Source organism: Pan troglodytes, chromosome 18, assembly GCF_028858775.2.
Source record: "Pan troglodytes isolate AG18354 chromosome 18, NHGRI_mPanTro3-v2.0_pri, whole genome shotgun sequence".
Taxonomy (NCBI): Eukaryota; Metazoa; Chordata; class Mammalia; order Primates; family Hominidae; genus Pan; species Pan troglodytes.
The window spans coordinates 18,557,965-18,584,004 of NC_072416.2; the positions used below are offsets into that span (position 1 = coordinate 18,557,965).

General features: G+C 49.7%; 1 protein-coding gene across 29 annotated transcripts in view; it reads left to right on the top strand.

Moving 5' to 3' along the window:
* ABCC1 (ATP binding cassette subfamily C member 1) overlaps window positions 1–26,040 on the top strand; it is a 187,263-nt gene that overhangs the window by 139,149 nt on the left and 22,074 nt on the right. For 17 of the 29 annotated variants that reach the window (XM_063796774.1, XM_016929507.4, XM_016929518.4 and 14 more), the window contains 4 exons: window positions 7,759–7,849; window positions 11,874–12,009; window positions 16,511–16,718; window positions 19,901–20,211. In XM_063796774.1, coding sequence (XP_063652844.1) covers window positions 7,759–7,849; window positions 11,874–12,009; window positions 16,511–16,718; window positions 19,901–20,211 — 746 coding nt within the window. Of the gene's footprint in view, window positions 1–4,002; window positions 4,033–7,758; window positions 7,850–11,873; window positions 12,010–16,510; window positions 16,719–19,900; window positions 20,212–26,040 lie in introns of all 29 variants that reach the window. The other 12 variants (XM_054668955.2, XM_016929506.4, XM_016929515.4 and 9 more) reach the window with 1 other exon arrangement.

Sequence of the window (26,040 nt, forward strand, 5' to 3'; positions counted from 1 at the left end):
CTCTGTTGCCCAGGCTGGAGTGTAGTGGCACGATCTTGGCTCACTGCAGCCTCCACCTCCCGGGTTCAAGAAATTCTTGTGCCTCAGCCTCTCAAGTAGCTGGAGTTACAGGCATGTGCCACCACGCCCGGCTAATTTTTGCATTTTTAGTAGAGATGGAGTTTCACCATGCTGACCAGGCTGGTCTCAAACTCCTGGCCTCAAGGGATCCTCCTGCCTCAGCCTCCCAAAGTGTTGGGATAACAGGCATGAGCCACCATGCCCGGCCTCACAAATGTTCTTAAGGTGAACACAAAGATTTGAACCTCTTGATCTGCATGATTCTGTGGTGTTTTCTGGATAAAGTGAATAGTGAACCATTTTCACAGATTGCCTCAAGCCCCTTAGGGGAGCACATTTTTAAGGGATTTTAAAAAATGGCTCATTAACCTTCATACCTGGAAGGTAAAACACATCTTCATGACTCTGGTTTCTTTCTTAGGAACTTAATACCTAGAGCAGTGGTTTTCCATCAGGGGCAAATTGCCCCCACCCTGGGGACAGTTGGCAATGTTTGGAGACATGTTTGGATGTCAAAACTGGAGTGGGGTTTGCCCCTGGCAGGCAACCAGGGTAGAGGCCAGCGATGTCGCTAAACATCCTACAGCACTGAAGACGAATTCCCCCTTACCCTGACCCCCGTGACAGGGAATCCCCTTGCCAGGGACATCCAAAGCACCATGAGCAAGAAACCCTGTGTGCTCCGACTTCACACTGCTGAATTCTTCCCTTGTCCTCTTGGGAGAAGGATCTTTATTCCAACAATGTGGCCATTTTTCTCTTTTAAAAAATTTTATTTATATATTTTTATGTTTTTTTATAGAGATGGGATATCTCTGTGTTGCCCAGGCTGGTCTCGAACTCCTGGGCTCAAGCGATCCTCCCACCTTGACCTCCCAAAATGCAAATGCTGGGATTATAAGCATGAGTCGCGGCACCTGGCCTGTGGCCATTTTTCAAAACCTTGCTTGAACCATCTGTTAACCTCATGGCAAATATTTTTCCCTCTTAAGTATTTACCGAGTTTTTCTTAATGATTATAAAAGCAATATGTGCTCATCGTAGACATTTGCAAACTACAAAAGAGTACAAAGAATCAGGAAAAAAGGTGGCTCATATCTGTAATGCCAGGACTTTGGGAGGCCAAGGTAGGCGGATCACCTGAGGTCAGGAGTTCGAGACCAGCCTCGCCAACATGGTGAAACCCCATCTCTACTAAAAATACAGAAATGTCAGGAGGCTGAGGCAGGAGAATAGCGTGAATCCGGGGGGCAGAGCTTGCAGTGAGCCAAGATTGTGCCACTGCACTCTAGCCTGGGTAACAGAGCGAGACTGTCTCAAAAAAAACAAAAAACAAAACAAAAAACTCCTGAAAAAGAACATCTTTCTGCCCTCACTGCCCAGAAGGAGAGCTGTTGTTAGCTTTGGCATCTTTTTCACCTGTCCTTCCTTCCTAGGCCTTTTCCCTTGACAAGATTGAGAGCATATCTTAGAGTTTTCTCATCTCCTGCCACCTTTTGATTTCTTTTCTTAACAATGGGCCATAAGCACCTCCCCAAGTTACACAAATTAGTTGTCAGCACAGAGCAGCTGCCGAGAGAGTTCATCAGACAGACCCCCACATTCCTTCTGGCTGTCCTCAGAGGCCGGATTTCTTCCTCTTTTGAGGATGAAGAGCTTTCTCTGCCGAGGCTAGGGGAGGAGGTCAGTGAGGCAGCCAGTGAATGCCGTTTTTGGTCAAAAATGAGGCATTGACTATAAAGCTGTGAGTTGAATTCTTCCCTCCGGGGAGGCTGGCCTGCTGGACCTTGCCCAAGCAGAGTTCCAGAACCTTCTTGAGTAAAGGCAGTGTTGGTGGAATAAACAGTGAGAGGGCTGGCAGCGGAATACACAGACCCGGGGCAGCACTTAACGTGGGTCAAGGGTAGAAACAGCACCTGGCTTGACAGCATCCAAAATCCAACACCTGGTGGTTGCGTGAACTCAGTGACAGTCACTGAATTACAAGTTTCGTGTGTTTGCTTTAAAAAAAAAGAAAGAATTCTTGCTACTTTAGAGCATTCTCCACCCTGGCCCCCAGCCTTCATTTCCCTCTTCTTCCCTGCTGTGATTTCTTTGTGGCACTTATTGCTGCCTGGAGTAAATTATGGATCTACTTGTTCGTTTATTGTTGATCTCTTCCTTTGGAATTTAAGATCTGAGGGTTTTGTTTGTTTGTTTTGTTATGTTTGTTTTGGGAGTCTCACGCTGTTGCCCAGGCTGGAGTGCAATGGTGCAATCTCGGCTCACTGCAACCTGCACCTCCTGGGTCCAAGTGATTCTCCTGCCGCAACCTCCCAAGTAGCTGGGATTATGGATGCCTGCCACCACGCCCGGCTAATTTTTGTATTTTTAGTAGAGACGGCGTTGTGCCACATTGGTCAGGCTGGTCTTGAACTCCGGACCTCAAGTGATCCACCCGCCTCAGCCTCCCAAAGTGCTGGGATTACAGGCATGAGCCATCGTGCCCGGCTGCTCTGAGGGCTTTTTGGTTGTCTCTCCATCCCAAGGACTAAGAAAAGAGCCTGACACATAGTAGACACTCAGTAAATGTGTTAAGTGAGTGGATGAATCGCGCCTTGGCTGTTCAAGGCATGTCCTGCATAAGCAGTGGGTAGGCCGGAGGGCTTTGGATGTTTACACTGCAGATAAATACCTCAGACTAGGAGTGGATTTCACCCCCTCTCAGGTCTGCTTTAGAAAGCAGCTTTGTCAGTCCTGCCTATGAGAGGGGCCCCTCTGGCAATGGGAAGTCAGCTCTGCTTCTTGACTTGACTATACACTTGTCAGTCTGCCCATCTGTCTGTCGGGTATGTACAGAGTGCCTGCTGTGTGCCACAAGGCCACCTGGTACGTGAGCCTCTGTGTGGAATGGTGCCCCCCACGTTGAGTTGTGCAGTGTGCATCCTGTGTAACTGCACTTGGCCACCTGCTGTGCCAGGTGCTGGTAATACAGTGATGGATATGACCCACTTCATGCCCTTGAGAGCTCACAGTCTGATGGGAGAGACAAACGCCAAACAATTAAGGGTATCATAGTGCTAAATGCAGTGATGGAGGGCTGCTTGAGGGCCTGGGAAATCACAGAGAAGGAGCCCCCATCCCAGCCTAGGAGGGTCCAGGGTGATATCTGGGCTAAGTCACCTTTTCTTCTCCTCTTGGGCACATGTGCATCTGGCTCTGTGTGGGGCCAGCCCCTCTCAGGAGCAGTGTCTGTCCTCAAAGGGGCTGGAGCTGATGCCCATGCCACCTCCCAGTGTCATGCCTGGCCTGCCTACTGTAATACTTTATTTCTTTTCCTCTCCTGCGTAAAAACAAGCCTGAAGACTGAAGGTTGGTCTGCATTATTTGTTTAGCTCTATTTATGGTTAAACACAGTTATGACTTTGGCCAGGCATGGTGGCTCACGCCTGTAATCCTAGCACTTTGGGAGGCCAAGGCAGGTGTATCACCTGAGGTCAGGAGTTTGAGACCAGCCTGGCCAACATGGCAAAACCCCGTCTCTACTAAAAATACAAAAATTAGCCAGGTGTGGTGGCGGGCACCTGTAATCCCAGCTATTTGGGAGGCTGAGGCTGGAGAATTGCTTGAACCTGGGTGGCGGAGGTTGCGGTGAGCTAAGATCACGCCACTTCCCTCCAGCCTGGGCTAAAGAGTGAAACTCTGTCACAAACAAACAAACAAAAACCCAACACAGTTATGACTTTGGAGAAGGGGGTTGGTCTTGGGCAGTGTGTTTGTCCCGGATCCACCCAGCACGTGTGGGATGGGGAAACTGACACACAAATGGAGCAGACCCTTCAGCCATTCTTGCCTCTCCCCCTTTAGAAAAGACAGTCCCTTCACTCCTTTATTTAGATAGGGGCTTAGGGCGGGAGTTTCGCTTTGCTTCTTAACAATATCTTGGGTCTTCTGAATTCCCAGGCAGCACAGTGATGGACGAGGAGGAAGCAGGTCAGTACTGCCCGGGTTGGATTTGGCTTGGCTCATAGAATGAGGCCAGAGATGGGCCGAGACTGTCGCTGCATGTCTGGGGAGGTGCCGTCAGATGTCTGTGTTTTCACCCCTCCGGTTGTTCATTGGTTCATTTAGCACACATTTACTGGGTACCTACTGTGTGTCTGGCTTTGAGGCTGGCACTGGGGGATACAGCCTGAGTCCCCAGATACCTTTATTGTCACTGATGACCTTGGGTAAGCTCTACTGTTTCATGCATCACGTTACCGTGACCAGCATGCCTTGAGGGGACCATGCTTATGAAGTGCCTGGCACACAGTAGATGGACAATAAATGGCAACAGTTTGATTGTGAGCTGCCACGCATAGATCCTGGGGCACAGTCAAGACACACATGGGCCCAGACAATGCAGGGTGATCAGCGCCTGTTGGGGAACTGCAGCAGGTGGTGGTGGGGACCCTGAAGAGGGATGTCGCCTAGTGGAATTCCAGTGGCCAGACTGGACCCATCCCTCCTGCCTTCTGCAGTGTGTGGCTTAGGGTCCCAGCCAAGGGCTTTTTTTGTAAGCAGCAGAAGCTGAATCTGGCCACCTTAAACAAACAGAGGGTGTTTCCTGGAAGGATACCAGGTAAACTCATGAATCAAAGGCAGAACTGAGCAAGTAGGACTCAGGAAATGGGAACTCTGGGAGACTAGACTCTTTGAGGACAGGTGAACTTGAACTGTCTTTGGTCCTTGTAGACCACTGATGACGGTTCAAATCCTGGGAGAGGGGCTTTTATGGGGCGACCTCAGACAGTGCCCACCTTGGCTGGGGGAATCTGAGGCACCCTGATTGACAGGCCCACCAAGGCTGTAGGAAGAGGGAGAGCTGATCCCTTCAAAAAGCCAACAGGGGGCCAGGCACAGTGGCTCACTCCTGTAATCCCAGCACTCTGGGAGGCCGAGGTGGGTGGACACCTGAGGTCAGGGGTTTGAGACCAGCCTGGCCAACATGGTGAAACCCCGTCTCTACTAGAAATACAAAAGAATTAGCCAGGCACAGTGGTGCATGCCTGTAATCCCAGCATCCTGGGAGGCTGAGGTGGGAGGATCGATTGAACCCAAGAGGCAGAGGTTGCAGTGATCCAAGATGGCACCACTGCAATCCAGCCTGGGCGACAGAGAAGACCTTGTCTCAAGACAAGGAAAAAAAAAAAATGCTGAGAGGATGGTGGACTAACCGATGTTCAGATTCCTCCTCTTAGGCGCTTGGTCCTCCTCCATGCAGAGTGGAATTTTCCAGCTGCCCAGTTCGACCTGTGGGCTAATTGGTGGGTTGAGAGGGTAAGACAGCCTTAGCGAGCACTGCATGCCTGCAGAAGCTCCCAAGTGACCATGGTGGCTGCGCTCAGTGAGGAACAGGAGAAGTGAGGGCTGAGGCTTATAGGAGGGTGGCCTGAGGCTGCTGGTAGGAGATGGGGGGCTCTCTGCGGCATGCAGCCTCCAGATGGGGGTCCCTGGGAGTGTTCTGGAACATTCTCATCCCTGCACAGAGAAAGATGGTTAAGGGCATGGCTGGTTCCCAGTGTCACACATGTGTGTGAGGACAGGCTGCATGGGAAGTCCTGCTTGGTATCATTCTTCCTTCCTGGGTGATGTGGCTATTTGTGTTTTGTTTGTTTTTTAATTTAGTGTTTAGTTAGTTTAGACAAAACAAAACAGATGCTGACATTAAAGGGAATGTTTAAAGCAGAGTTTCTCAGTTCCTGGCTGTGCCTAGAATTCTCTGTAGAACCTGTTTAAAAATGTATTTAGTAATAAGCAACACGGGGGTCGCCATCACTGAACACTTGCTGTGCCAGACACTGCATGCACTCTCGTTTCACCCTCTCGCAAATGAAGGTTGGGTCTGCTGTTCCTGTTTTGCAGATGTGGAAGATGAGGCTCAGACAGATTTATCATTTCCCCAAGGGGCACAGCCAGGAAGTGAGAGAACACTTCCCACATATCACAGTTCCTGGAGCGTGCTCTAATCGAGACTCACAGCAGGGACTGGGCTGGACACGAGGGCACCTGCTCAGTTTTTAATTTTAATTTTTTGGTTTTTTTTCTTTTATTCGTGTTTTTTAGATTTTATTTTTATTTTTATTTTATTTTATTTTTGAAACAGAGTCTCGCTCTGTCACCCAGGCTGGAGTGTGGTAGCATGATTTCAGCTCACTGCAACCTCCGCCTCCCGGGTTCAAGCGATTCTAGAGCCTCAGCCTCCCGAATAGGTGGGATTACAGGCATGCACCACCACGCCCAGCTAATTTTTGTATTTTTAGAAGAGAGTTGGGGTTTTTCCATGTTGGCCAGGCTGGTCTTGAACTCCTGGTCTCAAGCGATCTGCCTGCCTCGGCCTCGAAAGTGCTGGGGATTACAGGTGTGAGCCACCGTGCCCGACAGCCACCTGCTCATTTATAAAGCCCCCCGTGACTCATTTACAACCAAGACTGAGAATTCCTGGCATGGAGTGCCTCTCTGCGTCCAGGAATGATCTGCAGCCCCCTCTTCCCTTCCAGGTGTGTCTGTGTCTCCCTGTGGCTGTTTCTGCAAGATTTTGCATTTTTGAGCTCTGCTTTTATTTGTGTCATCACCCGAGCATGTTCCCAGGGTCACCCTGACCATGCTGCTGGCTGCATATTTATCCCTTTTGTATCTTCTGTCCTGGGTCCTCTCCCACCTTCTCTGGGGTCAGCCCTGTGGTGCCTTACATTGTGCTGCTTTCTCTCCTGGCACCAAAGAATGAGGCAGTCAGTGCAGAGTGGGGGCAGTAGTCATCATCATCACTGAGTTATTGTGAACCGGGAAAGAGATATGATCTGTTTTGACATGACACACGGTGCCCGAGTGCACTTGATAAATGTTGGCTGTCATTGTCATTGTTGATGTTCCGGTGATTATTGTTGATGCTGGGTGGATTCTTCCTGGGATCAGGGCAGATATCCAGCTGCTGTGTCCCTTGGTGTCCTTATCAGTGTCCTTCCTAATTCTGCAACCAAGGCATCTGCCAGGGCTGGGGTCTCATCTGAAGACTCAATCAGGGAAGGGTCCACTTTGAAGCTCACCTGGTTGTTGGCAGAACTTGGTTCCCCAGTTGTTCAAATGTTGAAATACTTTATTACTGTGGAAACAGCCACTGCCCCAGGTACCTTTTACCCTGAACTCTTGGGACCACTCTGTGGTCTAGGAACTGAAGGGTTAACTCCTGGCACTACAGGGGTCTCCGGGCCTCTGCCTGTTGGCTGATGGCCTTGTCAAATTGGTTATCTATTTTGAATATCACTTCTTCTTTCAATGCTTGGGAATCACGGGGCTATGCCCTTTCCCTCATGCGTTTCCTTGCATCCTGGTCCTAGGAAGTGAGCTTAACACAGCAGGGCTACTGTTTTCTGGGCTGGGTTTTACCCATTGCTGCTGGCACAGGATGCTGGCTCAGGCCCAGTGCCCTCAGTGGATGGAGCCCTCTGCACAGTTGCAAAGCACTGTCCCTACCCCAAGGGACTGAGCTCCAGATACCACCTGCCCCACAACCAGACAGCCTGTTCATGGCCTCTGCAGAGCAGATCTCCTACTTTCTGATCATCCTGGCGGCCAGGTGCTCTGCGGTCTCCTCACTGAAGTGGCCGTTTTTTGTTGCCCTTGGTTTTAGCATCTGCCTCATAACCCCACTTGCCCCCTTTGTCTCTCTTCTGCCAGGGGTCACAGGCGTCAGCGGTCCAGGGAAGGAAGCAAAGCAAATGGAGAATGGCATGCTGGTGACGGACAGTGCAGGGAAGCAACTGCAGAGGTAAGGGCGGGGAGGGAGGCCCCAACCTGAGGACCCTGCCCTGCCAGTGGGAGGACAAGAGGAGGGACAAAAAAAGGCCTCAGCCCCCTGAGGTCCTGGAAGGCCTGGGCTTTTACCTTCCCTCCCAAATCCTCCAAGGACCTTGCTTTTCAGAGTACAGAGGCCCAAAGAAGGAATGTGGCACTCTTTTTGCCAGGTGGCACAACACACACAGGCCTCATGATTTAACCATCTGTCCACGCTTCTGACACTCGTGCTCCCTACATGGTGTGGGTCTTTGCTCAGGTCTCTTGGCGGGGCCTGGATTCAGGCTTTGTGAAGCAGCATTCGATTTAAAACTGTCTCAAGGCCAGGTGTGGTGGCTCATGCTTGTAATCTCAGCACTTTGGGAAGTTGAGGCAGGAGGATCGCTTGAGGCCAGGAGTTTGAGACCACAGTGGGTAACATAGCAAGACTTCATCTCTACAAAAAAGGAAGTATGCTCGTGTTTGATTATAGAGGGCTTCCTTAGATCCCTGGGGATTTATAGCGTATGCAGTATATTAACCATCCTAGCTTTTAAAAAACTGGCTAAGTGGGCCAGGCAGGGTGGCTCACGCCTATAATCCCAGCACTTTGGGAGGCTGAGGCGGGCGGATCACCTGAGGACAGGAGTTGAAGACCAGCCTGGCCAACATGATGAAACCCTGTCTCTACTAAAGATACAAAAATTAGCCAGGCATGGTGGCAGGCACCTGTAGTCCCAGCTACTCGGGAGACTGAGGCACGAGAATCGCTTGAACCCAGGAGGTGGAGGTTGCAGTGAGCCGAGATTGCGCCATGGCACTCCAGCCTGGGTGACAGAGTGAGACTCCATCTCAAAAAACAAAAACAAAACAAAAAAACAACAGAAAACAGCAAAACAACAACAAAAATTGACAAAGTCAGAGCCTAAACGTACCTGACCGCGGAGATCTGAGAAAGGATCGTGGACCTGCAGTTGCTATAGGGGTCAGGAGAGAGCAAAGACGATGCGGCCTAGCACTGTGCCTGGAACAGACAAACACTTGGTAGGTGTCGCTTTTGCCATGGTTATCATCCGGACATGGTTATCGTCCGGAATTGGTGGGTTCTTGGTCTCACTGACTTCAAGACTGAAGCCGCGGACCCTCGCGGTGAGTGTTACAGTTCTTAAATATGGCATGTCTGGGGTTTGTTCCTTCTCGTGTTCGGATGTGTTCGGAGTTTATTCCTTCTGGTGGGTTCGTGGTCTCGCTGGCCTCAGGAGTGAAGCTGCAGACCTTCGCGGTGAGTGTTACAGCTCTTAAGGTGGCGCGTCTGGAGTCGTTCGTTCCTCCCGCTGGGTTTGTGCTCTCGCTGGCTTCAGGAGTGAAGCTGTAGACCTTCATGGTGAGTGTTACAGCTCACAAAGGCAATGTGGACCCAAACAGTGAGCAGCAGAAAGATTTATCGCAAAGAGTGAAACAATAAAGCTTCCACAGTGTGGAAGGGGACCCCAGCAGGTGGCCACTGCTGGCTCTGGCAGCCTGCTTTTATTCTCTTATCTGGTCCCACATCCTGCTGATTGGTCCATTTTACAGAGAGCCGATTGGTCTGTTTTTACAGAGAGTTGATTGGTCCGTTTTGACAGGGTGCTGATTGGTGCGTTTACAGTCCCCAAGCTAGATACAAAAGTTCTCCACATCCCCACTAGATTAGCTAGATATAGAGTGTTGATTGGTGCATTCACAAACCCTGAGCTAGACACAGGGTGCTGATTGGTGTTTACAAACCTTGAGCTAGATACAGAGTGCTGATTGGTGTATTTACAATCCCTTAGCTAGACATAAAGGTCCTCCAAGTCCGCACCAGACTCAGGAGCTCAGCTGGCTTCACCAGGTGGATGCCGCACTGGGGCTGCAGGTGGAGCTGCCTGCCAGTCCTGCGCCGTGCGCCCTCACTCCTCAGCCCTTGGGTGGTGGAAGGGACTGGGCGCCATGGAGCAGGGGGCGGCACTCGTCCGGGAGACTTGGGCCGCGCAGGAGCCCATAGCGGGGAGGTGGGGAGGCTCAGGCATGGTGGGCTGCAGGTCCCGAGCCCTGCCCCGCGGGGAGGCAGCTAAGGCCTGTTGAGAAATCAAGTGCAGCAGGTGCTGGCCCAGGTGCTAAGCCCCTCACTACCCAGGCTGGCGGGGCTGGCCGGCCGCTCTGAGTGCGGGGTCCACTGAGCCGACGCCCACCCGGAACTAGCGCTGGCCCGCAAGTGCCCTGTGCAGCCCCGGTTCCCGCCTGTTCCTCTCCCTCCACACCTCCCCGCAAGCTGAGGGAGCCGGCTCTGGCCTTGGCCAGCCCAGAAAGGGGCTCCCACAGTGCAGCGGCGGGCTGAAGGGCCCCTCAAGCGCTGCCAGAGTGGGTGCCAAGGCCGAGGAGGCACAGAGAGCGAGCGAGGGCTGCGAGGGCTGCCAGCACGCTGTCACTTCTCAATCTTACACAGCCTAAATTCTAGTGGGAGACTCCAGACAGTGCATGAGTGTAGAAGGATGTAAGATTTTCCATCGAGGTGTGTGGATGTGTGAAGTCCTAGGTCATGAAGCAGGAAGCCCCAGCTCCCCATCTGAATTCTAGATTCCATCCAGAGTTGGTTCCGATTGCTTCCTCTGCCACTCCCTGAAAACTCACTCTTCCTTTCGGATTTGAGGGCCACTTCCACCTCACTAGGCCTTAACTAAAGACCTTTGCACAGATCTCATGGGTAAGGAAAGTTTACCCAATCCCAGGCGCTAATTCAAAGAGGGGAGGTGGTGGAGGTTTATTTGGCCTTCAGGAAGTGTTTTCAGGGGACACAGTTCTGGGGGTGCAGGGATGACTCACATGGGGCTCCTGACCTCAGTTAGCTTATAATCTTTGTGCAGGAGATAAGTAGGTAGAGGAAAGTATAGAAATTTCCACGGCGGTGAGCCACAGCTGTGTTTTGCATGGCCTGCATAATTCCATAATTTCTTTTCTTTCTTTTTTTTTTTTTTTTTCTGACATGAGTCTCCCTCTGTCGCCCAGGCTGGAGTGCAGTGTGCAGCGTGCAGTGGCGCGATGTCAGCCACTGAACAGAAAACTGTGGGCAACGCAATCTGTGATCCTCTCTGGGGGTCTGCATAAAGCTGATGACCACTGATGTGCGAAAAGTGCTTTTTTTTTTTTTTTGAGACGGGGTCTTACTCAGTCGCTGAGGCTGGAGTGCGGTGGTGCAATCATGGCTCACTGCAATTTCTGCCTCTGGGATTCAAGCCATTCTCCTGCCTCAACCTCCCAAGTAGTTGGGACTGCAGGTGCACGGTACCACGCCTGGCTAATTTTTGTATTTTTAGTAGAGACGGGGTTTCACCATGTTGGCCAGGCTAGTCTTGAACTCCTGGCCTCAAGTGATCCGCCCACCTCGGCCTCCCAAAGTGCTGGGATTACAGGTGTGAGCCACCGCGCCCGGCCAAATAGTACTTTCTGAGTAACACGCTTGCATGAAGGAGCAGTCAGGGCAAGATCCCACCCCAGTGCCCACCACATTTGTAAAACAAGAAAATCGAACTAGCTGGGTACTTTGCCCTATGTTTTTCATCATGTGTTACATTTTGAATCTTTTTCATGTTTGAAAAATGATCTACGATGTGCCCTTTCTGTTTTATCTTTTATTGGCTTTTTTTTTTTTTGAGATGAATTCTAATTGATCTCAAAAAAAAAAAAAAAAAAAAGCACGCACTTTTTATATACCAGTTGTCATGGGCTTTTTGCAGGCCCCCAGAGATCATCACAGATTGCGTTTCCCATAGGTCTCATTCCTGCCTGAGACACTGCCTTTCTCTGGGTACCTATAACCCTGGAGAGTGACATGGTGGGGTGTGCCGTACATATTCATACATATGTTTACACGTGTGCATGTGGAAACACTCCGTCTCTTATGCCATGGTTCAGACCCACAATAGCAGTCCCAGCAGGGAGCCCTCCGACCCTGCCCAAGGCATCTGTGCGGTTGACACCCTTGTGCTTTGCTTCTCCAGACAGCTCAGCAGCTCCTCCTCCTATAGCGGGGACATCAGCAGGCACCACAACAGCACCGCAGAACTGCAGAAAGCTGAGGCCAAGAAGGAGGAGACCTGGAAGCTGATGGAGGCTGACAAGGCGCAGACAGGGCAGGTGAGATTCGCTCCTTAAGTGATGATAGTGGCTGGAGTTTATAGAGCGCCCACTGTGCACTGGGCACTGTGCAAAGTGCCTTGTCTATGTTAACTCACCTGTCCATCACAACACACCTGTGAAGATACTATTTACAGCACCAGAAACTGAGGCCAGAGAGGCTAAGTGACTTACTCAAGGTCACCCCTGGTCAGTGGCAGAACTGGGATTTGAACCCTGGCCAACTCCAGGGTTAGTACTTGTAGTCTCTGCTCTATTGACTGCCTGAGCAGCTCAGGGGCGTCTCATTCGCTAGAGGTGAGCTGGATGCTTTAAATCAGGGCTTCCTGCAGCGTGGGGTTCAGTTGTGCATGAGATGGTGTCCGGTTGTGCACAGACACATTAAATGACAGAGGAATGTTTGTTTCATTTCTTTTTTTAATTTTTATTTTTTTGAGACAGAGTCTCACTCTGTCACCAAGGCGGGAGTGCAGTGGTGCGATCTCGGCTCACTACAACCTCCGCCTCCTGGGTTCAAGCAGTTTTCCTGCCTCAGCCTCCTGAGTAGCTGGGATTACAGAAACTTGCTACCTCGCCCAGCTAATTCTTGTATTTTTGGTAGAGACAGGGTTTCACCATGTTGGCCAGGCTGGTCTTGAACTCCTGACCTCAGGTGATCCACCCACCTTGGCCTCCCAAAATGCTGGGATTACAGGCGTGAGCACCGCGCCCGGCCTGTTTTTCATCTCTCATTTGGTCCTAATGATTACGTCCCTGAGAAAGTCCCAGTTGGGCCCTACCCTGCCTTCTCAACCTAACAACCACTATCCTCTCTTTGTAACAAGGAGACCGGGTTTTGAGCTCCTGTTTTATTGTTTTTAAAGATCGTCTATTTTGGGCAAGTGTTAGTAATTCTCCATTTATGGTGGTGATCCAAAGTTTATTTTTAAAAATAAATGTGGTTTTTTTTGTTTTTTGTTTTTTAAAGGGAATGGAATTTTTAAAGTAGGTAAACAATAAGCATGCAGATAAAGAAAAACAAATAAAAACATGAAAGGTGGTAGCCGGGGAGTGGGGCTGGGGCACTTTCTCTTAGATCTGCCCGGATGTGTCCAGAGCTTCCAAGGACTGTCTGTTCCTGGCTTCTTCCTTAACTTGTCATCAGAGTCAGGACCGTAACAAGGGGCAGAGGTGACTCTGGTGTCCTCTCTCGCCTTACCCTTAGTGACCCTCCAGGAAGCCAGAGAAGTTACCCCAAATCGCAGGACATGGGAAGGAAGGGCCAGAGATGCCAGGCCCATTTAATCCTCATTTAACTCCAATTTTATATTCAAGGAACATCAAAGCCAGGGGGCTTGTTACTTGTCAAAGTTGGACCAAGAGTGGAGCCAGGCACAACACGCTTATCGTTTCTTTGTGTCTTTTTTTTTTTTTTTGAGACGAAGTCCTGCTGTGTTGCCCAGGCTGTAGTGCCATGGCGCTCACCGCAACCTCCGCCTCCCGGGTTCAAGCAATTTATCTGCCTCAGCCTCCCGAGTAGCTGGGACTACAGGCCTGCGCCACCATGCCTAGCTAATTTTTGTATTTTTGGTAGAGATGGCGTTTCACTATGTTGGCCAGGCTGGTCTCAAACTCCTGACCTTGTGATCTGCCTGCCTCAGCCTCCCAAAGAGCTGGTGCTGGGATTATAGGCATGAGGCACTGCGCCCGGCCTTTTTTTTTTTTTAAATTTGTTTTCTTTTTTTTTTTTTCTGAGACAAGGTCTGACTCTGTCACCCAGGATGGAGTGCAGTCGCACAATCATGGCTAACTGCAGCCTCCACCTCCCAGATTCAAGTGATTCTCCCACCTCAGCCTTCCAAGTAGCTGTGACTACATGTGTGCACCACCACGCTTGACTAATTTTTTTAATTTTTTTGTTGAGATGAGGTTTCACCCTGTTGCCCAGACTGGTCTTAAACTCCTGGGCTCAAGTGACTGGCCCGCCTCCCAAAGTACTGGGATTACAGATGTGAGCCACCACACCTGGCCACACACTTGTCATTTCTGACCCCTGAGCCCACCACATTCCACTACTCATGAGAAAGAGGTTCCTGAACGCTGCAGGCTAATTTCAGGGACAGCAGGCAACTTGGCCGCATGACAAAGCCAAGTGGTGAAATAAACACATTCTTAATTATGACCTGTCTCCTCACCCACATATTTCATTTTCCAGAATGGAGACTTGAAAACTCAAAAGGAAGCAATCAGTTACACATCAGACCTGTTATCTTTCATCTGTTACCTTTCAGCTAGACCGTAGGGTCAGATGATAAATTTTGTTTTTTTTTCTGGTGAGGGGCAGAGCCTCACTGTGTCGCTCAGGCTGGAGTGCAGTGGTATGACCAACGCTCACTGCAGCCTTAAGCTTCTGGGTTCAAGAGATCCTCCTTGCTCAGCTTCCTGAGTAGCTGGGACTATAGGTGTGGACCACCACACCTAGCTAATTTTAAAATTTTTTGTAGAGACAGGGTCTTACTGTGTTTCCCAGGCTGGTCTCAAACTCCTGGGCTCAAGTGATTGTCCTGCCTTGGCCTCCCAAAGTGCTGGCATTATAGGTGTGAGCCACCGCACCCAGTCCAGATGATTTTTATGACCCAAAATTCAGCATGAAAAGCTTGAAATGACAATGAGCACAGACACGGGTAAAGATCCCTGGAATTTCTTGAAACCAAGTCAGGTGGTTTAGGTGGGGGCTGGCCTAAAGCAGATTGCCCTGTCTCTCATGTCAGGCAGCTAGACACATTTGTTTAGCCCCATGCTGGGCTCCACAGGGAATATACGAGGGAAAGAAACTCCAAACTTCACCTCCTGGAGCGAACTGGGCACTGGGAAGATGGGTGAGATGGTATTCTGTGCTCAGAGTGAAAAAGAGTTGGAGGAGGCTGGCCCAATTGTGGTGTTGAGGTGACATTTGGCCTTGGTTGCCAGGCAACATGTCACACGTTGCTTAAAACTCATTGGTGGCTTCTACTTTCTGTCAGTCTTGGCTAAAAGTTGGAATCCTGACCCGAGTCTCCCATGCCATGTGTGGTCTGACTGCGACCGGTTTTTCTAGCCTCTTGTTCCTTGCTGCCCCATGATCTCCTGGCTCCAGCCACCAGTGCCTTCTCTCAGTTCCCCAGATGCACTGTGTTCCCTCCTACCTCAGGGCCTTTGCACATGCTGGTTCTGCCACCTTTTTTCCATTTTCAGCTGGTTTAACTCCTTTTTTTTTTTTTTTTTTTTCCCCCTGGAGGCAGTGTCTCCGTCTGTCACCCAGGCTGGTGTGCAGTAAGTTTGGCTTGGTGCAACCTCCACCTCCCGGCTTCAAGCGACTCTTGTGCCTCAGCCTACAGGCATGTGCCCCGACGCCTGACTAATTTTTGTATTTTTTGTAGAGGTGAGATTTCATCATGTTGGCCAGGCTGGTCTCGGATTCCTGACCTCAGGTGATCCACTTGCTGCCGCCCCTCAAAGTGCTGGGATTACAGGTGTGTGAGCCACGATGCCCAGCACTCTTTATTTTTTTTTATTTTTTAGAGACAGTCCCACTCTGTCACCCAGGCTGGAGTGCAGTGGCGCATTCTCGGCTCACTATAACCTCCGCCTCCTGGGTTCAAGCGATTCTCTTGCCTCAGCCTCCCGAGTAGCTGAGATGACATGTGTCTACCACCATGCCCAGCTAATTTTTGTATTTTAGTAGGGAAGGGGTTTCGCCATGTTGGTCAGGCTGGTCTCAAACTCCTGACCTCAGGTAATCCACCCGCCTCGGCCTACCGACGTGCTGGGATCACAGGCATGAGCCTCTGTGCCCAGCCTTGGTTTAACTCTTTAATGTCACTTCCTCGAAGAAAACCTCCCCCAATACCTCTCTAGACTGCATTAGGTCAGGATGTCCGATTTTATACTCACGTGGAATTGGGCACCGTTTACAGCCCTTCTCTGTGATGATGCATTTATCTGGGATGACTTTATGGGAGCCTATCTCACTACGCGACTGGAAGCTCCATGCATGAGGGCAGAGACCCTGAGTTTGTCTCTTTTTTTTGAGACGGAGTCTCACTCCGTCGCCCAGGCTGGAGTGCAGTGGGGCAATCTTGGCTCACTGCTTCTACCTCTGCCTTCTGGGTTTGAGGAATTCTCCTGCCTCAGCCTTCCAATTAGCTGGGATTACAGGTGCCGACCACACACCCGGCTAACTTTATATTTTTAATAGAGGCGGGATTTTGCCATATTGGCCAGGCTGGTCTCGAACTCTCTACCTCAGTTGATCTGCCCGCCTCAGCCTCCCAAAATGTTGGGATTACAGGTGTGAGCCACGGCGCCTGGCCCTCGACTTTGTTTACTGCTGACTTTGTTGAATAGCTAAAGGGGAGGGGTGTTCTACGTAGGAGCAAAGGCAGGCAGCTGGGTGGCGCAGTGCTGGTGAAGCCCCCGACCTTGTGGGGCTGGGGCTGGGTGCGTGCATGTGCTAAGCTGCCTTATCTCCTGTGATCTCCAGGTCAAGCTTTCCGTGTACTGGGACTACATGAAGGCCATCGGACTCTTCATCTCCTTTCTCAGCATCTTCCTTTTCATGTGTAACCATGTGTCCGCGCTGGCTTCCAACTATTGGCTCAGCCTCTGGACTGATGACCCCATCGTCAACGGGACTCAGGAGCACACGAAAGTCCGGCTGAGCGTCTATGGAGCCCTGGGCATTTCACAAGGTTGGTGCCACTGTCTCCCACCCCGCCTGATTTGGGCCCCTGTTGTGGCTTTGTCTAATTATAGAAATGGATCCTTAGAGTCCTCAGCGTTTTGTGGGACCCCAAACCAAGCCAAACCCAGAAAAATAGTAGCTGTCAGCTAGTAGACACTCAGATATTTGTAGAGTGGGTGTTTGAATGCTTTGTTCATATGGGCCTTGGTGGTAGACGGGAGGAGTGCTCCAGTGTGCCCATTTTACAGATGAGGACAGTTGAGAACAGAGGCCTCTGGAAGCACTGAGGGTTGGGAGGACCCCCTTGACCATGTTTGCTTTGTCACGGTGACAGAGCTTCCATGAGGTCTCATTTGCGGACTTTTGCCTGCTGACTGAGGGCGGAAATTGGCTTATACTAGTAATTCCCAATTATGGGCAGTGTTGTCCCTCAGGGATGTTTGACAATATCTGGAGATGCTTTTGGTTGTCAAAAGATTGAGAAACCCTGCTGTTGGCCAGGCATGGTGGCTCACACCTGTAATCCCACACTTTGGGAGGCTGAAGTCAAAGGATTGCTTGAGGCCAGATGTTCGAGACCAGCCTGGGCAACGTAGTGAGACCCTGTTTCTAGAAAAAATAGATAAACAAAATAAACTACAGGTCACGTGGTGGTATGCGCTTGTGGTCTCAGCGACTTGGGCAGCTGAGGTCACAAGATTGCTTGAGCCCAGGGGTTTGAGCCTACAGTTAGACCTATGATTGCACCACTGCCCTCCAGCCTGGGTGACAGAGCAAGACCCTGTCTCAAAAAATAAAACAAACAAACAAAAAACCCTGCTCTATACTGTTCTGTGTGGTCCTATGGGAGTCCTCAAATGCAGCAGCGTTGATAATAACAGCTGGCATTTACTGAGCATTTACTTGGTGCTTGGATTTGTTCTAAACACTTCCACGTGTTTTAACTTACTGTATCCTTGCAGCAGTCCTGTGAGGTAGGAGTTAATATTTCCCTCATTTTGGAGATACAGAAATTGAGGCCCAGAGAGGTTGAGTCAGTTGCCAAAAGTCACACAGCTAATACATGGCAGCATTGGCATTGAACAAGGCGGACTGGCTCAGGAGCTCACGCTGTTATCCACTGTGCTATGCAGTATGAGAGCCATGTTTGCAAATACACATGTATGGTCCGTATGATATATACACAGTAAATGGATGGTCTTGACACATTTGAGCACTTCTGTATGCCAGGCACACTGCCAGGTGGGGACTTCACATTCGACAGTGCTCCGAGGTCAGCGTCATTGTCCCATTTTACAGATGAGGAAACTGAGAGATTCAGTGACCAGTAAGAGGTCCCATAGCTGGTAAGTGGCAGAGATGGGATTTGGCAACATTGACTCCAGAGCCTGTTGCTTGAGCCCCTGCCTATTGGGTGTCTTCCCGATTAAAGAGGCCGAGATTGAAGCCTCTCTGTTCCTAGGAAGCTGCTGCTCTGGAACACACAGTGCCCTCCTGTGGATTGTTTGAGAGACCACCAATGTCTCAGGATCTCCAGGAGGTGGCTTTGGGAAAACCCACCGGTAGCAGAGCACACATGGATTCCCTGAGTCTCTCAATCCCTCCCCTCCCCTTTCCTTGCCATTAGGGGAAAGGACTGTGGCCTACAAATTATAATTGAGGGAAGGTAGAGGACAGAGAGGGTGTGGTATTATCTGAACTCACACAGCAACAACGTCTGTTCCAGAGCTGTGCTGTCTGGTGTGGTAGTCACAAGACACAGGTGGCTATTTTAATTTCAACTGTTAAAATTAAATAAACGTTGGGCGCAGTAGCTCACGCCTGTAACCCCAACACTTTGAGAGGCCAAGGCGGGTGGATTGCTTAGTCCAGGGGTTCAAGACCAGCCTGGGCAACATGGCAAAACCCTGTTTCTACAAAAAATACAAAAATTCGCTGGGCGTGGTGGCGCATGCCTGTAATCCCTGCTACTCAGGAGGCTGAGGTGGGAGGATTGCTTGAGCCCAGGAGGTCGAGGCTGCAGTGAGCCGTGATCACAGCCCTGTACTCCATCCTGGGTGACAGGATGAGAGAGACCCCATCTCAAAAGAAAAATAAAATTAAAGATTTATTTGATTAGACTAGACACGTTTCAAGTGCTCAGTAGCCATCATTTCAGAAAATTATCTCAGCACTGTTCTAAAACAGCTATCCCCAGCCTTTTTGGCACCAGGGACTGGTTTCATGGAAATGGTGGGTGGTGATTTCGGGATGAAACTGTTCCACCTTAGATCATCAGGCATTAGTTAGATTATCAGAAGAAGCGCACGGTCTAGGTCCCTTGCATGCATGGTTCACAATAGGGTTCGCACTGCTCGGAGGATCTAATGCCACCACTGAGCTCACAGGAGGCAGAGCTCAGGCGCTGATGCTCCGGAGGTGACCACCACTCACCTCCTGCCGTGGGGCCTGGTTCCTAACCGGTCATGAACTGCTGCCAATCTGTGGCCCCGGGGTTGGGGACCCCTGGTCTAGAAGAATATGGCATGTGGATTAAGAGCAGGCTGTCTGGATTAAAATCCCAGTTCTGCTTCTGCTAGGCACAGTATACTAAGGGCAAAGGCGTTCACCTATCTGGACTTCAGTTTTCTTATCTGTAAATTGGGTAGTAATAGAAGTTATTCAGAGTCATCATAAAAATTAGTTACATGTAAAACCCAGCACAGTGCTTAGCACATAGGAAGTACCCTGTGAATAATAGCTGCCATTATCATCATCATCATTATTACTATTTTTTTTTTTGAGGCGGAGTCTCATTCTGTCGCCCATGTTGGAGTGGAGTGGACGCAGTCTTGGCTCACTGCAACCTCCACCTCCCGGATTCAAGCGATTCCCTTGCCTCAGCCTCCCGAGTAGCTGGGATCATAGGCGCCAACCACCACGCCTGGCTAATTTTTGTATTTTTAGGAGAGACGGAGTTTCACTGTGTTGGCCAGGCTGGTCTCGATCTCCTGACCTCAAGTGATCCACCCACCTCGGCCTCCCAAAGTGCTGGGATTACAGGTGTGAGCCACCATGCCTGGCTCATCATTATTATTATTATTAGAAGTTGGGAGTCCAGGCCTGCCTCGTCCACATGGCCACTCCTCCCTGCAGTGCCTGGTCAGCTCCCTCTCTGCATTGTGGAGTTTTAACTCCGAGTGTCTGCAGGGATCGCCGTGTTTGGCTACTCCATGGCCGTGTCCATCGGGGGGATCTTGGCTTCCCGCTGTCTGCACGTGGACCTGCTGCACAGCATCCTGCGGTCACCCATGAGCTTCTTTGAGCGGACCCCCAGTGGGAACCTGGTGAACCGCTTCTCCAAGGAGCTGGACACAGTGGACTCCATGATCCCGGAGGTCATCAAGATGTTCATGGGCTCCCTGTTCAACGTCATTGGTGCCTGCATCGTTATCCTGCTGGCCACGCCCATCGCCGCCATCATCATCCCGCCCCTCGGCCTCATCTACTTCTTCGTCCAGGTAAGGGGTGAGGTCTTAGTGTTCGGGACAAGCCCTACTGTGCATTATATACCAGTGTTACCTAAAGCCTCGTTTTATCTTACCATGTCCCCAGTGTGGTGCTTTTGAAGCATGTAGATTTGTTTTTGTCAGTTTCGAATACCTAAATTGTTTTTTTGCTCACAATAACAAAATGCACTTTTTTGTGGAATGCACTTTTTTCCTAAGTTTTACTTTTCCACCTGTCAATTCAAAAAGGAAACAAAACCTCTCACTATAAAGACAACTTCATTATTAAAATTGCTTTTTTTTTTTTGAGACAGAGTCTCGCTCTGTCACCCAGGCTGGAGTGCCGTGGCACAATCTTGGCTTACTGCAACCTCCACCTCCCAGTTCAAGTGATTCCCCTGCCTCAGCCTCCTGAGTTAACAGGTGCGCACCACCACGGCCGGCTAATTTTTGTATTTTTAATAGAGACGGGGTTTCACCAATGTTGGCCAGGCTGGTCTCAAACTCCTGAGCTCAGGTGATCCGCCCACCTCGACCTCCCCAAGTGTTGGGATTACAGGTGTGAGCCACTGCGTCCAGCCTAAAATTTCTTCAAGTATAAAATTCTTTAGTTCTTAAGCCTCCTGCAGGAGGCAGGAACTAAAGAAAAAACATGAATAATAGCAGCCTAAATAAGATAGACGTTTTCTTTTTCTCTGTCATAATAGAAACTTAGAGGTAGGCTGTTCAGGGCTGGTATTGCAGCTTCATGAGTTTAATATCCCAGATACCTGCTTTTATTTAAAAATTTAAAAAATCTTACCATATTTATACAAGCCTTTCATTCTTTCTTTTTTTTTTTTTTTTTTGACATGGAGTCTCGCTCTGTCTCCCAGGCTGGAGTGCAGTGGTGTGATCTCGGCTCACTGCAAGCTCCACCTCTCGGGTTCACACCATTCTCCTGCCTCAGCCTCCCGAGTAGCTGGGACTACAGGCGCCCGCCACTACGCCTGGCTAATTTTTTTTTGTATTTTCAGTAGAGACGAGGTTTCACCGTGTTAGCCAGGATGGTCTCAATCTCCTGACCTCGTGATTCGCCTGCCTCAGCCTCCCAAAGTGCTGGGATTACAGGCGTGAGCCACTGTGCCAGGCCCCTTTCATTCTTAAGTTGGCCTCCTGGTCAAAGGTGGCTGCTGGAGCTCCAGCCATTATATCTATATTTCAGTCAGCGAGATCAAGGAAGGGAAGTAGGGCAAGGGAGCATATGGGTGCTGAATCAGCACTACTCCCTTATCTGCAGGCACACATTCTAAGACCCCCCCAATGGATGCCTTAAACTGCAGATAGTATTGAATCCTACATATCCTGTTTTTTTCTGTACATACATACCTATGATAAAGTTTAATTTATAAATTTGGCATAATAGATTAATAGCAGTAATTTATAATAATAAAATAGAACAATTATAACAATATGCCAGTATCACTACTTCTCCACATTAGAGGCGTTATTTTTATTACTTTTTTTTTTTTGAGACAGAGTTTAGCTGTGTCCCTCAGGCTGGAGTGCAGTGATGGAATCTCGGCTCACTGCAACATCTGCCTCCCGGGTTCAAGTGATTCTCTTGCCTCAGCCTCCCAAGTAGCTGGGATTACAGGCATGCGCCACACCCAGCTAGTTTTTGTATTTTTAGTAGAGACGAGGTTTCACCATGTTGGCCAGGCTAGTCTCAAACTCTTGACGTCAAGTGATCCGCCCGCCTCAGCCTGCCAAAGTGCTGGGATTACAGGCATTGACCCACTGAGCCCAGCCAGGGGCATTATTGAGTAAATTCGGATTACTTACCCATAAGCACTGCAGTACAGTGGCAGTCAGTCTGATAACCAATATGGCTATTAAGTGACTAAACTGACAGGGAGGGTCTGCAGCATGGACCTGCTGGACAAAGGGATGATTCACACCGCGGATGGGACTGGGGGGGATTTCATCACACTACTCAGAAGGGTGCACAATTTAAAACTTACAGATTATTTTTGGACCACAGTTGACCATGGATAACCGAAACCATGTGTGTTAGTTTGTCCTCATACTGCTATGAAGAAATACCCAATACTGGGTAATTTATTAAGGAAAGAGGTTTAATTGACTCACAGTTCCGCATGGCTGAGGAGGCCCTGGCAGAAGGAGAAGCAAACATGTCCTTCTTCACATGGCAGTAGGAAGAAGAATGAGAGCACCACGAAGTCGGGGAGCCCCCTTATAAAACCATCAGATCTTGTGAGAACTAACTCACTATCATGAGGGTTGGGGGAAACTGCCCCCACGATTCAGTTATCTCCACCTGGTCCCTCCCATGACACATGAGGATTAAGAGAACTACAATTCAAGATGAGATTTGGGTGGGGACACAGCCAAACCATATAACCATGGAAAGTGCAACCTTGGATTAGAGGGACACCTGTACATCTAATTGTCCAGAACTTAGTCATGGGACCACCTCTATTCACAAGGGACCCTGGAAAGTGCCGTGTTTCAGCTGGGCACATTGCACTTCCCAGCAAAAACTTTTAGTTGGGCCTAGGCACGGTGGCTCACGCCTGTAATCCTAGCCCTTTGGGAGGCCGAGGCGGGTGGATCACCTGAAGTCAGGAGTTCGAGAGCAGCCTGACCAATATGGTGAAACCCCGCCTCTACTAAAAATACAAAAATTAGCCAGGTGTGGTGGCATGTGCCTATAGTCCCAGCTACTCTGAAGGCTGAGACAGGAGAATTGCTTGAACCTGGGAGGTGGAGGTTGCAGTGAGCCAAGATTGCATCATTGCAATCCAGCCTGGGCAACAGAGTGATACTCTGTCTAAAAAAAAAATAGAGAAGTTTCTGTTGGGAAAGGAGAGATTGTGTAGGCAGTCAGTCGTCTCTGCTGCATCCCTTCTGCAGAAACGGTTATATGTTCTTTGAACACATGTGGTTTCTTAGGATATCGCAGGATAGATCATGTTTTCAATTGACAGGTGGAGCATCTTGCTAAGTGGGAGAGCTGAGAGTGCAACTTCAAGTCTGTCCAATTCCAAAACTGCCGTTACCCCTAAAGGATTAACCGCAGCACAATTGCCAGTAGGGATGGGTTGTTTAGATGGGAGTATTCCAGCTGCAAAGCAAAACAAGAGTAAGAAACCATGAAGCTCACCATATCTCAAACCATGCTGCACAGCTGTTCAGGTGGCGTCCAGGGGGCCTTGGTTTAATCATGCGGCCCCTGCGCCCCACCACACTGTGGCCCAATGATTGATGAGAATGAACAGTGATGGAATCAGAGAGAGTAGGTCCAGTTCCTGGAGTCTGGTTACATCCTCTTGAAATTGGTGCCAGCTTTTTTTTTTTTTTTTTTTTTTTTTTTTTTGCATTTACAAAATATGTTATCTGTGTTCATACACCAGCTGGAAAATTTCCTGAAAGACCCAAAAAGAACAAAACAGGCCAAATGCAGTGTTGAAGGCAACTTAAATGTCTGCCAATAGCAGGACCTTAGGTACACCGTGGAGCCATGTGGCTTTGAGCAGGGATAATTAGAAGACTCAGCTGTTGGAGCACCCAGGATTTTTATTTTTCATCAACAAAGGAAACGATTTCAGCAAAGGACCAAGTTCTAGGTGCACTGTCGTTATCACTGAGATGAAATGCATAATGTGTGTGGGCAGGACTGGAAGGGAGGCAGATACATGAAAACATCGTCTTTTTAAGGATTGAGATTATAGAATAGTAAATTTTTTAATGGCTTTTTGGCTAAATTTACATTTATCCTCTCACTAGGCAGTCTCATTCCTAAGTGTATATTTTAAAAACAAAAAAGAGCAAAGGCAGTGCTTAGAATGTTCTCAGCATCTTGATTCATAATCGCCCAAACTGGAAACAGCTCAAATGTCCATTAACAGGACCGTGGAGAAATAAATTGTGATATAATTATACAATTTATGGTTGAGTAGTAAAAAGCAATGAAATGCTAATACACAACAATTTGGGTTTATCTCACAGATGTTATAGTGATCAAAAGAAGCCAGACGAAAAAGAGTAGGTACTGTGAGATTTCATTTATATGAAGTTCAGTCAGGTGCAGTGGCTCATGCCTTTAATCCCAGCCCTTTGGGAGGCCTAGACAGGAGGATTGCTTGGGCCCAGGAGTTCGAGACCAGCCTGAGCAACATGGGAAAACCTGGTCTCTACAGAAAATACAAAAATTAGCTGGGTGTGGTGGCGTGCACCTGTAGTCCCACGTGCTTGGGAGGCTGAGATGGAAGGGTCACTTGAGCCTCGGAGGTGGAGGTTGCAGTGAGCTGACATTGTGCCACTGCACTTCAGCCTTGGTGACAGGGCGAGTTGTCTCAAAAAAACATCAGATCGGCAGGGCAGGTGGATCGCTTGAGGTCAGGAGTTTGAGACCAGCCTGGCCAACATGGTGAAACCCCATCTCTACTAAAAATACAAAAATTAGCCAGGCACGGTGGTGGGCGCCTGCAATTCCAGCTACTTAGGAGGCTAAGGCAGGAGAATTGCTTAAACCTGGGAGGCAGAGGTTGCAATGAGCCGAGATTGTGCCACTGCACTCCAGCCAGGGTGACAGAGCGAGACTCTGTCTTAAAAAATAAAATAAGATCATTCCTGAACAAATATTCATCTCAGTTAGATTTTTCCAGTAAGTAAGGTTCAGAGGCAGTGGCAAGTGGAGGAAAGTGAACAGGTAACACACTTGAGAGCGATTTGCATCTGGATTGTTCAGAAAGCAAGCTGGTAAGAGAGGAAGGAGATGTGGTCCAGGGTAAGATGGGGCAGATCACCTGGGCCTTCAGCCATGCAGAGGGGTCTGGATTTCATGGGAGGCGGTGGGAACAGCTGGAGAAGAAATTATATCTGATCCACATTCCAGGAATTGGCAGAACAGCTATTCTGAGACTGCGTGGGGTTGTGCAGTGCCTGGGTTCACTTACAGAGCTTCTGGGGCCCCAGAAGACTCTCCATCTGTGGGTTGCAATTAACGCCCGTGCCGCCACCCAGAAAGAAGCTGCCAACCACAGAGGCCTTGTAAAAGCCACCTGCTGCTATTGATGCTTTTTATTGGACTCTGCCCCAAAGCAGCCCAGTACACCTGGCCCAGGGCAGGATGCAGGGAGGCTGAGTTCCTAGCAACCCTTTGTTAGTTTTCCCAGCTCTCCTGTCGATAAGCAATTGTAGGCACCTTGTGGAATCAGGAACCCCGGGCTCACCAGTTCCTTTTGCGTAGATGAGAAAAAACCTAGGCTAGGAGAGCGCAGTGTCCTCACATGGCTGGTGCAGCCTCTGATCCACAGCTCCACAAAGCTTGCAGAAGGTGGTTGGCTTTTGTTCTGAATCTAACAAGACTTATCGGGAGGCTCTTGGTGCCTGGCACTGGCTGAATGCCCAGGTTGGGGGAGGCAGAGCAGATGAAGCATCTGCCCGCGAGGGTGGGTGGAGCTGCTTGTGAAACGTATCATCGTAGCCCGGGAGCTGGGACACTGAAGCCCGGAGAAGGTGCTCATGGAGGATGGGAAGGGCTTCCCGAGGAAGTGACATCTGTGCTCCCATCTGCTGGGTGATGAGGAATGGCCTGGACGGGATGGGCATGGTGGTGGAGGCAGGCGGCCTGTGTGCAGGGAAGGAAGGGGAGAGTTACAGGACGAGATGAGTTGAGGGAAGAAGCATGGTTGGCAACTCTTAACAGCGCTGGGAGGCCATTGAAGGAGGGGGGTGACGAGATTGACCCTATCCTCATGGGCATCTCAGCTGGGCTGAGTGTGCTGGAACAGGCCATTGCATGGACACAGTCACTCCTGAGGGGATGTGATCAAC